The sequence below is a fragment of the Artibeus jamaicensis genome, unplaced genomic scaffold (assembly GCF_021234435.1).
Source record: "Artibeus jamaicensis isolate MK-2021 breed Jamaican fruit bat unplaced genomic scaffold, CSHL_Jam_final scaffold_847, whole genome shotgun sequence".
Lineage (NCBI taxonomy): Eukaryota > Metazoa > Chordata > Mammalia > Chiroptera > Phyllostomidae > Artibeus > Artibeus jamaicensis.
The window spans coordinates 10,994,441-11,011,614 of NW_026522057.1; the positions used below are offsets into that span (position 1 = coordinate 10,994,441).

At 57.3% G+C, this 17,174-nt stretch overlaps 1 protein-coding gene across 2 annotated transcripts; it reads left to right on the forward strand.

Annotated features, from left to right (window-relative positions):
* The first annotated feature begins 8,156 nt into the window (after window positions 1-8,156).
* FNDC5 (fibronectin type III domain containing 5) lies at window positions 8,157-15,873 on the forward strand. 2 transcript variants are annotated; one of them, XM_037149222.2, is made up of 6 exons: window positions 8,157-8,355; window positions 9,939-10,054; window positions 10,512-10,710; window positions 11,400-11,489; window positions 13,384-13,517; window positions 13,883-15,873. In XM_037149222.2, the coding sequence occupies exons 1-6, from the start codon at window positions 8,157-8,159 to the stop codon at window positions 13,886-13,888; spliced, it is 744 nt and encodes a 247-aa protein (XP_037005117.2). In that variant the 3' UTR covers window positions 13,889-15,873. The 2 variants fall into 2 exon arrangements, with proteins under 2 accessions (XP_037005117.2, XP_053516273.1); XM_053660298.1 differs by lacking the exon at window positions 13,883-15,873 and adding an exon at window positions 13,169-13,262 and having other exon boundaries at window positions 8,229-8,355; window positions 13,384-13,511.
* Window positions 15,874-17,174: the final 1,301 nt, after the last annotated feature.

Below are 17,174 nucleotides of genomic sequence, written 5' to 3' on the forward strand. Positions count from 1 at the left end.
GGTGACTTGCTTGAGGTCCTCCGGCCAGGCTCACCCATCTGCACGCCCCCCAAATCAGAAGTGACCCCTTCACATCTCTTTTGACAGATAAGCATTTGGGTCTTTTTTCCACATCCCCCGTGCTGGGCAGTGTGCTCCAGCCACTCCCCCTGGTCTGTCTGTGACCCTCTGAAAGTTCCCAGGTCCACAGCACATGGAAGTGGGGCAAAGGGCAGGAGGCTGTGCGTTCACTGGTGACCTCATACACGGTTCTGTCTGATGTGTCACAGCCTGCATATGGAACACTGAAGACTTGAGTCAAAATCTGGAAGCCTCTGGCAGCCCAGCTCTGCCCTGGGGGGTTGCCCATGGCCTCAGGGTGACTCTCCTCCCAAACCAGAAGAGCGGTTGGAATCCCCAGGCCCCTCTGTGCTCATGCAGTGCAGGGCTGGGCCGGGGCTGGGGCCGCAGGCCTGGCCCACCCACCACGTGCCATCTGTGTCCTCCTGGAGCTTCAGTTCTTCTGTGAAATGCCTCCTTCCCAGGACCGCTGTGAGGAGCCCTGGAAGACTCTGTGGAGGGCAATACACACAAAGGAGGCTGCTCTGGGACCCTCTAGGGCGCAGGGGGGCGCTCATACAGCCCCGAGGCAGGTGCACAGAGCAAAGGTAATATCCCAGCTCAAGGCTTCTACTGGCACCTGCTATTGTCCCTATTTTACAGAAGGGGAAACTGAGGCAAAGAGTGAACAAGTGCCCTGCCTGAGACTGCATGGGGTTAGAGCCGGATCCAAGATGCAACCCAGCTGTGCTTCTCAAACCCTCTCCCGGGGGCCAGGTTGCCTTGCAGACAGGAAGGCTTCCCTGAGAGTTCAGAGGGACCCAGACTCCCAGAACCCAACCCCTGGAGGCTGAGGTTGCCATATTCCAGGGGCCTCATGCTCCGATCTGTCTCCCTTGCTGGGAAGACTGACTGGGTCAGCTTCTCATTTCTGGAACCTTAGGTTCTCCCTGAGGCTGGGGATTGCCTTTTTGTTTCCATAGTAACAGTGAATAGAGGGGCCTCCAGAATCAGTGCAGAAATACTGCACAGAGACCTGCAAGCATGCATGTGCCCCGGGAATCCCTGGATGGGCAGCCTTGGGTGGGTGCACACATGCACACACATTGCTCACACACACTTTTGCACATGCACACGCCCAGTGCGTATGTGTGCACCCATGCCCCTTGTGAGCACAAGTGACCAAGCCGAGATTTGAGCCCAGGACCGTCTGGCTCCCGCCCTGTCCACCAGATCCTTTAATGCCAGACCCACAGATGCAGATGGGGAGGCCTGGCACGGGGCAGGGCCAGAGCTGAGGCCTCCCGACTGGAACGTGTGGGATCCCGGGGGTGTGATGGGGTCCTCAGGTTCCCTCTCAGGCCTCCTACCACTCCTGAGACTGAGGAGTGCGGGGAGCTCCAGAGGACAGCAGGGGGCTTTCCTTCCAATTATTTTTTCCCAGTTAGCAGGAGAGGAACTTTGAAGAGCAAGAACGAAGTCCGCTGGGAATTTCCTGCTGGTGAAGTCACCTGGGTTCTCTTGTGAGCTCCCTGCCCTTCTTGCAAAAGCAGGAACCCAGCTGCTGGGGGCCTGGCTCTCTGACCTCGTGGGCCTCTCAGGCAGGCCCTGGGGAAACAAGGGGATTGAAGGCCGAAGCTAGGCCAGGGGTCACCCTGAGCCAGGAGTATGTCTTCCAGGAGGCAGCTTTCAGCAAGAGGATGACCTGAGACTGAAAACATGCTGCTGCGAGGTAGTGAACTTCCCACCCTTGGAGGCGCCCCAGGGGAACAGACCCTGGATGCTTCTGGGTTAGAAAATTCAAAATAAGCAATGACCGAGTCCTGCACCCTTATCATAGTCATTGCCGTCGTTATAGCTACCACGGATTGGACACCCTTTGTGTCAGGCACTTTAAGATATATTACAACTGCCACCCCTGCTATTAAAAATAGCAGCTCCAGCCCTGGCCAGGTGGTTTATTTGGTTGAAGCGTCATCCTTTATGCCAGACGGTGGAGGTGTTTTCCCCGGTGGGAGCACATAGCTAGGCGGTGGGTCCAATCCCCAGCTGAGACGCACGCAGGAGGCAGCCAATTGATGTTTCTCTCCCTTCCTCTCTCTCTAATGTCAATACATATGTTCTCGGGTGAGGGTTAAAAAACAATAGCAGTTCCTGTGCGTTCGGCCCGTATGTGGCTGATCTTCATTGTCTCCTCACGGAACTATTGGGCATGAGCCCATTTACAGGTGAGGGAACTGAGGCTCAGAGGTTCAGTGACTTGTGCTCAGTGCAGCAGCAGCAGCAAGATTCAGGCTCCGCCTGGCTGCTGAGTCTGTGGTCTGCGCACGTGTGGACGGGCCAAGGGAGCAAAGCAGGAGGCTGGGCGACCTCTCCCAGCCAGGTGCTCTGTCCCCTTCCCTGTTCTGGGCTAGAGTGGCTTCACAATGACCAAGGTGGACGCCCTCTGCTGGCCGCGTCCTGGCTCTGCAGAGCCTGTTCTTTCAGATCAGGGGAGATCCTCCTGTACCTGGGATGCTGGAGCCCTGGAGGCTTGGACCCTGCCTTCAGATGGTGATACCTGAGGCCACCCAGCCACTCAGGGGCTGAGCTGAGGCTTGAGCCTAATAGCTGACCAATTCCCAGGTTCTTGGCCTTCCACCCTCCCTGGTGAGGAAGAGACATTACTTCAGTTGCCTTCCCTTCCTGCCGCACGCCCCTCCACGTCTTAGAGGCTATGGTTTGTAGCTGAGAATTTGTCTCCAAAAGCAAACCTGGGTCCAGGGCTTGAGGCAGTTTGAGACATGGAGCTGCCACTGACAGGCTGAGTGACGTTGGGAGACATTGTCACCCTTTCTGAGCACTGTCAGATGGGAGTCAGCTCCTGCCAGACTCTGAGGAGGTCCCCTTCTCCCAGTCGGAAAGATCCCCTCCTCCCCCTTCTGGTTCCTCCCTCCTCTCTCCTCTCTCCACCCCCTTTCTTCCTCTCTTCCTCCTCTTTTCCAGCCCCCATCACCACTCCCACCCCTCCGTGGTATGGGTGTTACTATTATCTTCGTTTTCAACAGGCAGCACCTGAGGCTCAGAGAGGCAGAGGAACTAGCCAGAGACACTCAGCCATGTGTTTCTGGTTTAGAAGGCAGACTTTGGAGAGCTGACCCCTGCCCCGTTTGCTCTCCACCTCCTCTCTCCTCACTCCCCGCATCTCATCCCTCAGCTCCTCCTACAGAAAGTGTCCTGAAGCCTCTGTCAACGTCTCTCCCTCTCCTTTGCCACGCCCCCCCCAGGCCAGGATCCATCATTTCTAGCCAGGCGACTGTAGCAGCCCCCTCGCCTCCTCACCGGTCACCTGGCCCAGTTTTCCACAGTCCCGTCTATGCACTGCAGCAGGTATTGTGAACCTTTTATTTTATGTAAACGGGATCACACCACGTCTCTCTTTAAGGCTCCCATTGCAAGCGGAATTAACCTAAACTTTTTCACAGCCCTCCCCGCCCCAGGCCCTATGCCCTTATCTCTTCCTTCCTGCTCAAGCAGCCCCAGTCTCATGGCTTCAAGTTTTCTTAACATACCAAGCTGGCCCCTGCCCCAGGGCCTTTGCACTTGTGGTTCCTGTGGCTGGAGCACCTTTCCTGTGATGTGTGCTATACCTGCCTGCTTCTCCTTCCTCAGTCTTAGCTCATCTGGCACCTCCTCAGGCCACACACTACCTCACATTACCCCACCCATTCTCTACCACAGTTAGCGTGGTTTTTTTTTTTTTTCTAGCCCCTGTGAGTCCCTGAAGATACTGTATTTAGTTAGTGGCTCACTTTTATTGCCTGTCTCTCCCACTAGAAGTCCATAGGGGTGGGTGGCCCTGGTTCACAGCTATGGCCCCAGGACCTAGCATAGCGCCCGACACTTCATAAGTGCTCCATAAGTATTTGTTAAATGAGAAAAGCCCTCCAGAGCCCTGACTTCTTTTGCCAGCTTGGAACAGTCTTTCAAATCAGCCCTATTTTCCCACTGTCATTGTCACGGCCCAGAGCCTGTCAGAACCCCTCCCACCCACCTGCCCACCCTACTCTGTTTCCCTTCCACAGAAACACAGCAATCCCAGGCCTCGGGACCAAATATTCTTTTTCCCCTCTGTCCTTTCCCCCTCATTTGACTAATCCTCACCTGTCAGTAGTAATTTAGCTCAAGCATCACCTCCTCCCAGCAGCCTTCCATGTTTTTCCTTTCAAGTTAATGCTTACTTCTGGCCCCTGTAGATTATTGGTGCCTCCTGGTCCCGAGAGTAGTCTGCTGTCTGTATTTTAAGAATGTGTTTCTCCTTCTCTACCATGGGAGCCCCTCTCAAAGGCAAGGACCAATCTGGCTCATCACCAGTCTGCCTCAGCACTCAGCACTCAACACCAGGCTGGCCTGGTGCAGGAGGTCCTCGGGAAATGCAGGGCTGGGCTGGTCTCATCACTGCTGCAGTAGGGGTGTTGGGGGTAAGACAGGTCAAACCAGTATCTCCCAGCCATGTGACTTCCTCTCTTTGAGCCTCGTTTTCCTCATCTGTAAAATGGGTGTAACAATCCCGACTTCTTGGGGTTGAGAGGGTTCCAAAGAAGTTTCTCTTGTGTATGTAACGTGTTGGCACATGGATGGGGTCGGGGCAGTGGCGGGGCCCTTCCCAGGTGTGGTCTGGACCCTGAGCTTAGCAACTGTCTCTTTGAGTTGCAAGCCTCCTCAAGCCCTCCAGGGTTGGAGAATGTGTGTCTTCTAGAATGTATGTCTTTCCTGGCCCGGGGCCTCTGCCTTGAGACACCCTCGGAGGTGAAGGCAGGAGGTAGGCAGACTGGATCAAACCCTAAACTTGGGGCCGAATGAACGAATTTGAGTCTTGGCTCTATAATTCACTGGCTGTGTGACTCAGAGCAAGTCCCCACATATCCGGAAGCCTCGGCTGCCCTATCTGGAATGGGAGCTAATGAGACACAGCCTAAGACTCAACATTACCTGGACAAACAGGCACGTCGTTAGTGGGAGTTTGATTATTATATCCCCAAAGCAATGTCCTGCTCTTCTGATTCTTCATATGGTTTGGGGTGTTGTGCATCGAGGGGCCTTCTACACCGGGCCACGGCCGTTCTGTGCGGCAACCAGGAGCCTTCCCATGGTTACCTGGGATCTGGCTGTGGTACCTGCAGCCTAGGTTAGGTGCCAGGACTCTGGGAAGCTCTAGATGCTCAGGGGCACCCAAGTGCTCCTGACCCCCCAGGTGCCAATGTGTAAGTGGCCAGCCAGCCCCCTAGGAGGGGCCTGGGGAACCTTCCCAATGGACCCACATCAGTGTGGCTCGGGAGGGCAGAGGCCCGCCCGCCAACCCCTGCTCAGATCCTCATTTGTGCACAGATTCATCTTTCCACTGCGGTATTTCCAGAATAGATGTTAAATAAATGTGCGCTGAGAGAACAGAATCATTCCATGCATTCAACAAACACTATGAGCACCTGCCGCACTTAGCTCTGCGTTAAGAGATTTGCATGGAGTGGATGGCCTTGGGGACTCCTCCCCGAGACCAGCCAGGGTGCCTTTGGGTCTTCCCAGTTCTTCCAGCCTCCAACCCAGCTTCCCAGGGTTGCCACACTCTGAGCGTCACGACTTTTCCCAGCATCAAGGTCATGCCCAAGCACCCCATGTGTCATGAGGTCTGGGAAGGTTGTGCCCCTACATTCTCCCCATCTTTCCGGCCCAACTTCAGCAATCCTTCCCCGTCCCTCTCAAACTCTCAGACACAGCCAATGCTGTGTGCTCCCCCCTCCCAATGCCCTACATCTACCTGGGGTTATACCGAGAGCGACCAGCAGGTGGTGCTGAGGCTCCTTTTTCCCCAGCGCTGGACCGGACTCCAGACCCCACTAGGACCCTGTCCCTCCCTCCTTTCCTCCCCAGCAGGAACAGGAGTGGGCTCTGTGCCCTCCAGATGACCCCTCTCTTTCCTGCTGGCTCCTGAAAGGAGACCTAAGAAAACGCCAGTTGCTCCAGCAGGCCCTGGGTTGTCCTTTCCTGCCTGGTGGGTGAGGGAGTCCCTAGGGGCCAAGCTGCAGCTGGCGGGGCGGGGCCGGGTAGGGTGGGGCAGAAAGCAGCTGCCGGAGAGAGAAAGAGAAAAGAGAAAGGAGAGAGAGAAGAAGAAAAAGAAAAAGAAAAAGAGGAAGAAAAGATAAAGGACAGAGAGAGGAGCTCTGGTTCCCAGGCTCCTATCCCAAACAGGCGGCTAGGGGCCTGCCCTCTGGACCAGGGCCACAACTGAGACCCACTCCAGAACCAGGTATGTGGCTGAGGACGCACATGGGGCTGGGGGAGTGTCAGCCTGCCCAGCAGAGCAGGCCTGGGGGTACTGAGGGGCTGGCCAATGAAATTTTGCTGCTCAGCAAGACCCCCTGCGTCCTCTCCCTTCTCACCCCTCCCAAGGTGATCAAGTAGAAACTCTGCGAGCATTAGGAGATGAGGGCTCTATGGTTGCTCTCCACTCATGGTGTGAATTTGCACCAAGCTCTTTCCATCTCTGGACCCGGGTTTATCAATATAAAAGGGGGAGTGGGGAACCATCTTGAAGATGGTTCTATGGGGTAACTTTGCAAGGGGTCCCCTCACAAAGGATTAGCCCTCCCAGGGGCGTCTGGAAGACCAGGAGGCCTTTAAGATCCAAAGGAATGCCTTTCTAATGGTGGAATTTCGGACGGTGGGGAGAGGGGCTCATTTGGAGAGATGGGCCGCCCCTCCAAGCTGCAGGCCCTGGGGCCTGGTCTATGCCTCTCTCCGCAGCCTGTTCCTCAGGGACTTGTGGGGGAGCGTGTCGCAGGGTGGGGGAAGGGAGTTTCCCTAGCTGTTCAGAGATCCTCCTTTGGAGGAGGATACAGTGGGTGCGGGGTGAAGACATTTTTCTTGCACTCCAAGGTGTGAAAAGAAGTGGATTGGGTAGAATGGGGTGTGGGACTGAGGTAGAGAGAGTGGTAGGCATATGGATGTCCCAATGTAATGAGGGAGGGGTCACCCAAGCCCTGTTATTAACGGTGGCTGCTTGCCCTGGCTCCAAAGCCTCTGCTCTTTAGAGTCATTAGCTCATTCACTGTTCACAGCAATCAGCCCTGTGGGTATGGGAGGGGTGGGGGCACTGGAACCGCTCCTCCCTCCCCCTGCTCTTGGGGAAAGGTTGCTCCAGATTGCTCCCTGGGTGGGAAGGGCTGGCACAGTGTTCTAGGCTCTCAGGGATCCCAGTGTGACCAAGCTCACTTTAAGTGGGTGGCGGTCGTGTGGAGCACAGGTTCCAGAATTGGATCAGCCTGTGTTCAAATTCTGGCTCTGCGGTGGGTCCTTGGGCAAGTCCAGGAACCTCTGCAGTCTCCTGTGCAAAATCTGAACAGCAGAGCAGGGCCTTATTGGTGAGAAGTCAGCAACATATTGCAAGTAAAGCTCTTCGCACAGTATGTGCCACCTAGTAGAGGCTCACTGTCACTCTCCTTATGGAGATAGAAAGGGAGGCCCCAAAAGGGGAAGGACTGGCCAGAGGTCACAGAGCCTGGGGTCACAGAACTAGGCCCTCCAGTGAGCCAGAGCCCCTACTGTGTGCACCCAGCACCTACCCTGCACTCCACAGTCACCCCATCCTTACTGTGATTAGGCCCGCCAGCTCACTCCTGCCTTAACCTGCAAGGCCTAGGGTCTGGGGTAGAGTGAGGAGTGAGTACCTCCAAAAGCCAAAGGATGGAAGAGGCAGAGAGAAGCATCTCCGTAACACTTGTTCTCCTTCTCCCTTGGTAAAGAGCAGAGATGGGGTTCGTGTGCGGGCTCTGTGCGGGGAGAGGGGCAGCGAGGTTGGGGCTGAGCACGGCGGGAGTGGAGAACCCCGTTTGCGCTCCTGCACCGGCGAGAGGGTGGGAGCGACCAGTTGTGGAGCTCCAGTTGTCGAGCTCTGTGGACCCAGTGGCCGGCCGAGTGGGGGGCGGGGTGGGTGGGGGCGCCCTCGGCCCTCGGCCCTCACTCCGCCCCGCGCCTCTCCCAGCAGCGGGGGTGCCCCCCTCCCCCCAGGCGCCCGACGTGGACGCGGCTGCCGCCGCCGCCACCGCCGCCGCCGCGCGGGAGTCGCTGTCCGCGGAGCCGACATGCAAGCGGCGCGGGGCGGCGTGGGGCGGCCGGGCCGCGGGCCCAAGTGCGAGCGCCAGCGGTCGCCGGGCACCGGAGCCGCGTCCCCCTGCGCCGCCCCAGACCGGCTGGCCGGAGCCGCGGCCATGCACCTCGGGCCGCCCCGCGCCACACTCCGCCTGTGGCTGGGCTGCGTCTGCCTCGCGCTCGTGCAGGCGGGTAAGGGGGCCCGGGCTGGGGCTCGGCGCGGGCTGGGCGGCGGGAGCCCTCAGTTCCTTCCCCCCCGCTCTCCCCGCTCCCTGGGAACCCGTCTCTACCCCCTCACTGCTGCTCCCTAACACCACCCTCAGCCTCTTCCCTGCCATCTTAACCCCCAATCCCATCCTCCAGCCCCTCCCCATCCTTTCCAGCCACCCCAGCCCTGGGATGTGGACCTTGTGATCCTCAGTCCCCTCATTCCATTGCCCTGAGCCTAGGCCTTTGCCTCAGTTGTCCTGGCTCCCTTCTCTGGCCCCGGGAGCATCTGAGGACACCAGTCCCCCCACCGTGGGCCTCCCTCCCTGTCCCCAAAGGCTGCAGGCCAACTCCACAGGTCAGAGAGGAACGGGGTCCCAGTAGGGTCCCAGTGTGCGTGAGCATGTGTGTGAGGACATGTATGAGGACTGGCCCCGGTGGCACCTGGTGGGTGAGGGTGGCCCCCTTAGCCTGGTGCAGTCGGTGTCTGGCCTGTCCCGTGAGGCCTGGCCTCATCCTCGCCCAGCCTCCCTGAGGCTCGCTCTCTCTCTCTGTCCCTTCTGGCTGCCGCTCCCTCCTTCATGTCTCCCTGTGCATCTCTCCGTGGCCCAGCACTGCCTCTCTCACTGCTTCCATCAGTGTGTCTGTCTCTGACACCCCACTGGACCGCTGTCTGGTCTGTGTGCCCCCACCCGCCTGTGTCCCTCTGGCTCCCAGTCCACGTCTGGCTTTGTCTCCTCTTGGATCTCAGACCCACTCATCTGTGGGGTGAGGGTGCGGCTCAGGCCCAGGTCTTCCCCCGTCAGCTCCTGCCCATCGTGAGATAGAGGCTGTGTGACTCCACTGACCTCCTAGAAGGTTCTTCCTTCCCCGACCCCCGGTGCCCCACCACTTCCTCCTGCTCCCTTCTCAGCTGACCCCCTTCCACCCTCTTCCCACATCCAGAAGGCGCCACCTACCCTGTGTTCTTGATTCCTGCTCTGAGTGACCCGGTCCCCCTGCCACCCCCACCTGGCCCTCAAGCTCACAGAGGCCCTCCCACTTCGCTCTGCCTGGATCGCGGCGGCAGTCCGGGGGACCCTCTCTCCGTCCTCACCCAATGCCAGGGCTCCCCCCAGCCTGCCGTTTCTCGGCCCACGCATCTTACCCCTTTCCTCAAGGTCACTCAGTTGACAGTGCAGAACTGTGGAAAGAGCACTGGGCTGGGATTCCTTTGACTGCTTTCCATCAGACTACCCTTCAGCTCCTGCAGCCCTGGCTAGCTGTGTCCCCCCAGCCAGCCCCCCCCTTCACGCCCCCCCCATTAGAGCTAGCTGGGGCCCAGGCCCCTCAGTTTCAGCTTGGACCCCGAGTAGGGCCACTTGTGGCCATCTGAACACAGGGAGCCTGGGCCCTCTCTGGCCTGGCCCTGCCGCCCTCCAAGGGACTGAGGCCCAAGTGCCACGCCATGGAGGCCTTGGTTCTTCCTCCCCCCACTGCATGGCCTGCCCCAGGTTTCCACCCCTGAGGCAGAGGGCCTGGGCCTCCCAGCAGGGGGGGCTCAGGCTCAGGTGCCTTCCTGTCCCCAGACAGCCCCTCTGCCCCAGTGAATGTCACTGTCAGGCACCTCAAGGCCAACTCCGCGGTGGTGAGCTGGGATGTCCTGGAGGATGAAGTTGTCATTGGATTTGCCATCTCTCAGCAGGTAACCCTCCGGGAGGGAAGAGCACATCCAGACAGCAGGGGTCGATGGGGCAGGAGAAAGGAAGAGGACTGAGGAGCAAGGCGAACGGGTAGAGAGTTGTACATAAGGCTTGAAAGGGGGGGCTCCAGAGGGGCTCAGTCAGTGAAGGGGGCTCCGGAGCCTTTGTTTGGAGCCTGAGAACTAAGAGTGTGGTTTGGATCTTAAACAGACCTGAGGTTTGGACCTGGCTCTGGTCCTCACGAAATGTGTGGCTGTGGGCCGCTTCCCTGCCCTCTCTGACCTGTCTCCCCATCTATAAATGGCGATGGTGATACCTGCAGAGATGAGGGGATGCAGAAGTCAGGTCCTGTATGCAGAGGGCTTAGCACGGTAGCCGGGTGAGCCTGTTATCGCCACCAGGGAGGCGCAGAGTAGGGCGGCGACTGAGCCCTGAAACAGGTGGCTCTTGCCTTGGCAGAAGAAGGACGTGCGGATGCTGCGCTTCATCCAGGAGGTGAACACCACCACCCGCTCGTGCGCCCTCTGGGACCTGGAAGAGGACACAGAGTACATCGTGCACGTGCAAGCCATCTCCATTCAGGGCCAGAGTCCGGCCAGCGAGCCAGTGCTCTTCAAGACCCCGCGAGAGGCGGAGAAGATGACCTCCAAGAACAAAGGCAGGCCCCTTTGCTGTTTGGGGGTGGAGGGTGGGGAAGGGCTGGTCAGGGCCACAGCAGTAGGAGATTGGGTACATAAACGCTTAGTTCTGGACTGTCTTATTGCTGCGACTCCAAGTAACCATCAACACATTCCAGAACCTTTTTTTAAAAGATGTATTTATTTACTTTTAGAGAGGAAGGGAGAGAAAAAGAGGGAGAGAAATGATGTGTGAAACATACATCAATCGGTTGCCTCTTGCACACCCCCAACTGGGGACCTGGACCACAACCCAGGCATGTGCCCTGACCGGGAATCGAACCAGTGACCTTTTGGTTTGCAGGTCAACGCTCAGTCCACTGAGCCACACCAGCCAGGGCTACAACTCCCTTTTTTTTTTTTAAAGATTTTATTTATTTATTTTAGAGAGGAAGGGAAGGAGAGAAATATCAATGTATGGTTACCTCTCGTGAGTCCCCTGCTGGGAACTGGCCTGAAACCCAGGCATGTGCCCTGACTGGGAATTGAACCGCGATCGTGTGGTTCACAGGCCTGCGCTCGATCCACTGAGCCACACCAGCCAGGGCTACAACTTCCTTTTGATAGATGTGTGGGCACCTATAGAAACAAGCACTCAGTGTCAGGCTCGGCCGCAGAGAAATGGCTGGCGGAGGACAGGAGCCCAGCCCTGTTTTCTCTCTCCCCACAGACGAGGTGACCATGAAGGAGATGGGGAGGAGCCAGCAGCTGCAGACGGGCGAGGTGCTGATCATCGTCGTGGTCCTGTTCATGTGGGCCGGTGAGTCTGACCTCCGGGCCCTTCTCCACCCCACCTCGGGGCTGGGGAGGACCCTCACCAGACCCTTCTCTCACAAAAACAAAGGGTGAGGGGTTTGGAGAGGGCTACGAGGTCAGAAGTTCCAACTCCTGCCTGGGACAGCTCTGGGGACCAGATCTGCGCCCTTCTCTAACTCAGCCCTCACCAAAAAAAAAAAAACAGCGGAGGGGGAACTGCCTTGCGGTGACATCCGCAGCCCCTCTGGCCGCTGCGCTGCGGGTCCCTGGGCCTCCGGGAGCAACTCAGGCTCGGGACACGCGCTCACCTCCTCATCCTTCTGCACTGGCTCAGAGACGCCTCCGTAAAACCTCCCCAGTCCGAGCACCAGAATGTCACTCCTGCCTCAGTGCCTCCGCAGCGCAGTTTGCCCCTCCTCCCACTTTTAAACCCCACTCAAGGATATGTTCACTGATTTTAGAGAAAGAGGGAGAGAGAGAAACATCGATGTGAGAGCAGCGTGGGTCAGTTGCCTCCCATGTGCACCCCACCCAGGCATCGAACCCACAACCTTTTGGTGTGTGGGACAGTGCTCCACCCAGGTGCGCCACCTGGCCAGGGATGTTTGTCCCTCTCTTCAGCCCATCTTAGATAAGTTAGTTGGACTTATATCTCTTTTCCCATTTATCTGTGAGCTCCCTGAGGATCAAGATCAAGTCTCATTTTTGTCCTTGGCCAGCGTGGCCGGCACAGCCACCCCATATGTACAGCGCTGCCCTCCAGGTAGCGCTACGGCTGTGACGGAGGAGAGGCAGCCTCGGGTTCCCAAGCAGCTCGGTCTGGGAGCAGCCAGGCCCCTCCTTACCTGTGACTCAGTGGGACGAGTGCCGAATAGGACCTTGTGTGGGAGCAGAGGAGGGGAATCAAAACAGGAAAGGCACGAAGAGCGGTAACGTGGATTTGAGCATGGCAGGGTGAATAGGAGTTCGCCAGGCAGCCAAAAAGAGGAAGGAAGGGTGTTCTGGGCACTGTGTGTTCAAGAAACAAATGAAGTTCACTCTGGCTCAGTGCAGCTGGGAGCCAAGGAAAAGGGTGAGAAGTGGGGGAGTCAAGGATGGTGAGGCCGTGCAGCGGACTGGAGTCTGTTCTGAGGGACCTGGCCGCCGTGCCGAAGCTGCGTTAGCATGGCGGGTGGGAGGGCCGGCTCTCTCAGGTAGAAGAATTTGGAAAACAATGTCCCACAGGCACATAGAAAAGCAGGCACTTGGGAAAAAGCAGGCAAAAACAAAGGTTTATACAAAAGAGGAGGTTTGCTTATGGTGCATTATTAGACTTGGCACAGATAGTATTACATCATCACAACAATATAAACAGTGAATTAACCCACAGTTGTCACGTGATTCTGTTAGGGTGGCAGGGAAGGAAGCAGGGGGAGTTGTGAGGCTTTATACACATTCAGCAGGGTACAGGCACTGGGGCGCACATCCCAGCTCTGCCCCTGGGCGGCCTTGCGTGGCAGCATCCCCTCTCCTAACCCGGGCGAGGTGAGGGACCCTCGCGGTGCTGTGAGGGGCGAGTCGGCTAGAGTGGGTCAGTGCCCAACACGGGGCTTGCCGCGTGTTTCTGTTCTCCCCTAAAAGATAAGAGGATTCAGAGATTTAAAAGGGGGGAAGGGAGGAGACACAATCACATGCATGTTGTAGAGGCCAACCCAGCGGCAGCGAAGGGGACGGTTGGCAAGGTCACAGGTTGGACGCAGGAGCCGGAGGCCAGAGGCAGACTGTTGCAGTTGTGCAGGTGAGAGACCATCTGGAGCTCGGCACCTGACAGGAGCTCAGCACCTGACAGGAGCTCAGCAAGTGCTCATGGGAGCGAGGCAGGTGGCGAGGACTCTGACTGCTCTCCCTTGTCCCCCCAGGCGTCATTGTTCTCTTCTGCCGCCAGTACGACATTATCAAGGACAACGAACCCAATAACAACAAGGAGAAAGCCAAGAGTGCGTCAGAAACCAGCACACCTGAGCACCAGGGCGGGGGTCTTCTCCGCAGCAAGGTGAGGGCTGGACTGGGACCTGAGTGGGTGGCCCCAGGTCTCCTGCACTGGGAGTCCCTGGATGGCAGAAGGGGTCAGCTCTGGGCCTGGCATGCCTGCAGCCAGGCTGAGCCAAGCCTGGCTGCTGCCTGTGTAACCCAGGGGATACTGCAAATTGATTTTGGATCCTGTCCTTCTGCAGGGAGCCAGGGGCCGGTCGGGGTTAAGAGTGGGGGCCCGGGAAGCGAATGGGGAGGACAGAACTCCTGACTGGTGTGGGACAAGAAGAGAAGGGCTTCCGAGCTCATCTCTGCTCCGGCTGTGCTGTGTGACCTTGGGCAGGTGCTTCATTACTCTGCATCTTCATTCCCTCTTGTGTAAAACAGATATGAAACCTTTCCAGTGCTGGCTCTGAGCAGCGCCGAAGACAGACAGTAGAGGATGTGAGAGGATCTCATGGTTCTGATGATGATTATCCAACAAACACCTGGCCCTCTCTACATTTCCTCCTCCCTGCACCCTAAACCCTCTGGCGTTCCGTCCTGTCTCTTGGCTTCTCTCTTTCTGGCACATTTTCCTGAAGCCTCTTATTAACCCCCATCTCCAGAAGCACCTCAACAACGTCTGTGGCTGAGGCTGTACTGAGAGGCAGATCTGCAGGATGTGAGAACCAGCCAGCAGGATGGCTCTGCGGGGGTGGACTTGGTACCAGGGACGGTGGGTCCAGGACCCGGGCTTGGCCATTTGCTGAGTGCAGCTGAAGGCTGGGTTTGGAAAGGCCGAGACGAGACACCAGGCAGGGCTGCTTCCTTCTCATACTCTCTCTGCTTCCAACCTCACAAGAAGTCTGTTCAGTTAGCCCTGGCCACTTCTCTCATCTTCCCCTCCCAGTTTTCAAACAAGCTCTCGGTGAACATCATCGAAGCGTGACCCCCTGTCTGCAGGGAGAAGGATTTTTCTTCTCTGCTGGTCCCCAGGTCCACAGGCACAGGGAGAGGGAGGGCCGCGGTGGGGGGAGGTGCAGCCAGCTGCACCCTTGTCTCTCCCGCCATGTCCAAGTCTGGTGAAGGAGGCTGAACTACAAACCCAAATTCTGCAAAAAATAAACAAGCCGCACCACTCAAAGGCCTGGCCCCATTCTGTAAAAGGCAAAGCTGCATGAGACACGGCCTCCTTTCTGCCTCTTCTCGTCTCCTGGACTGGATTTCTTCCTGAGAAGATGCACAGACTTCTGGGAGATGACGGGAACCTAGACTGACCGAAGCTGTTGTTCAGACCAAGGACCCCCAGGGAAGCCACGGGGCCACCCGCCGGCAGGGTCACGGCTGCCATCAAGCCTTCTCTGGATCCAGCCATCAAGGACTCGTTTGTGGTGTGAGGCGCAACTTTGTGAGTGTGACATGTTACCTGATTTGTCTCTTGGAAAACACGACCGAAGGGCTCCACTCCAGGGAAGAGAAGGGCTGCCCGAGCTGGCTGCCTGCATCCTGGCTTCTCTGGCCCTTCCTTTGACTGTAGAACCGTCAGTCTGGGCCTCTAAGAAGGAAAAGTTGAAAGACACCTGGAAGGTATGGGCCCCATTTCTTCTTGAGGAAAATCTCTCAGAGTTGTTTCAACGCTAGCTTGGACAACAGAAAAGGAACATTCCCACGGGTCATCCTGAGGACCGCTGGACCACGAACACTAGTGGGAGCTGCTGGAAGGCAGGCCTGGCCTCTGGGGTCTCCATATCTTGCCATCTCATCCAGGGTTCTGTGAAAGCTAGCCAGGGTCCTCATGTCCTTCCCTAGAGCCTGTGTGGTGTGAGGTGACAGGTGTCTCTCTCCACTGCCCCTTTCCGGTTAAAAAAAAAAAATGGTGCTTGATGAGGGAAGACAGACTCTTCTCTAGACAAGTTACAGCTGCTGAGTGCCTGCACGGGGAGAGACGGACCTCTGCATCTTCCTGCAGTGGCTACAGGCAGGAGTGTGGGAGGACTGCGCCTAGCACAAGCGTGGCACACAGTAGGTGCTCTGTGAATACCTGTTGAACTGAATAAGAGCAATAGCCCCCAAGCCAGAGAGCTGCAAGCCATCACCCAGTGACCACCCCTTGCTTCCGGTCTATAAAAGCTCTCCTGGCCGGGCCAGCCACCAGTCTGCAATGCCCGAGTGTGAAGCAGAGGGAGGGAGGAGGGACAGGGGAAAAGGCAGATGTTGGCAATACTAAGGGCTTCCTCATGGGAGGGCATGAGGCTTCACTCATTGTCTTGTGACTTCCATCCCTGCTGAATGGGGCTGCAAGGCCAAGGCTCCTTAGGGGAGAGGTCCTTACCTCTGATCCAGTTCGAGCAATAACCACTTTTTAAATGTAAAATAAAGAGACAAATGAAAAGGCACATCCTTGTCGTCTGGTAAATGCCCAAACGTTGCCCTCTTTTTCTGGCGGTTGGCAGCCAGTCAGTTCTCTCTCCATTTTGGCCTGCAGCTTCCCAGGGACACGCCTGCCAGCCAAGCTGGAGTTGGAAGGCAAATCTTGAACAGATGGGGGTGCACGTGTAGGAGGAGAAAATAGCTGCTCCATCCCCGCCCCCCAAACCAAGCTTAGGCTGCCTCACCACATAGGTATGCAGGCTGGTGCTGTTTTTAAAACAAAGGGCTTTCCCCTCGGCTGGGGCTGGTGCTCTCCATGGCCGAAGGAATGCTGTTCCATCTCTCCCAGGGGTGAGGAGGGAAGTGAAGGGCACTGCCAAAGCTGCCTGCTGCGAGCAGCACAGTGGGCGCAGCGCGCTGTTCGGGGCCGGGAAAGGAACATCACTCGGATCCGAACGGCAGACTGCAAGGTAGAGCGATGGTGCCTTTAGCTAAGGAGCAAACCGTGTTCGGGGCACCTCGCACATTTTGATCAGAACCAGCAGGAGCTCAGGCAGCAAATGTCTGAGCTCAGGGAAGGCTGTTCTGAGAGCAGAAGGGAGCAGGTCTCAGAGGCTGAGTGGGAAATTCATTAGCACACGGAGCTCTAAGCCAAATCCCAGAGCGCTACTTCCCAGGTCCTCGGTCTGCGTCGCCGAATGCTGGAGGAGCCCCCGAGTCAGCGTCAGGCGGAGGCAGCCGTGGGTGGGATTCAGGAAGCACTGCTCACGGCAGTTTCCTGTCTCCCCCTAGTCTGTATGCAGTGCATCAGCCGAGGGGACGAGGGGAGACGAGCGAACACACTCCTGGCTCAAACTCCACTGCCTTTTAATTAGCTCCCTACACCCCTGAGTTCTTTTAACAATTGAGCTTTTCCTGAATCAACATAATGGCACAGAACCCCACAGCTATGACTTGGGAAGTGGTCCTTTCTGCACCGCTCACTTAGCTCCACAGACTCCTCACAGTGTGGGCGGGGCCCAGGCCAATTCTGAGACTGAGCTCGGACTTGCAGACCACACAGAAGCCTGTGGAGAGGATGCAGGACTGACCGGCAGGGATGCGTGCGGCTCAGTGTGTTGATCGCCTTGGGATGCACCTAACACCTCAGGCCAGTTACTGGGGAGGAGGGCGGTTTCATCTGCCAAAACAAAGCGGTAAGGACAGAGGACTCCCAGGTGCCCCCCACCACACCTGGACTGGGCACTTGGGTCTGTTCCTCCTCAGTCCAGCTCCCTCAAGCACTAGCTTTTCAGGATGGGTGACCTCTAGAATCCACTCCTAAGAT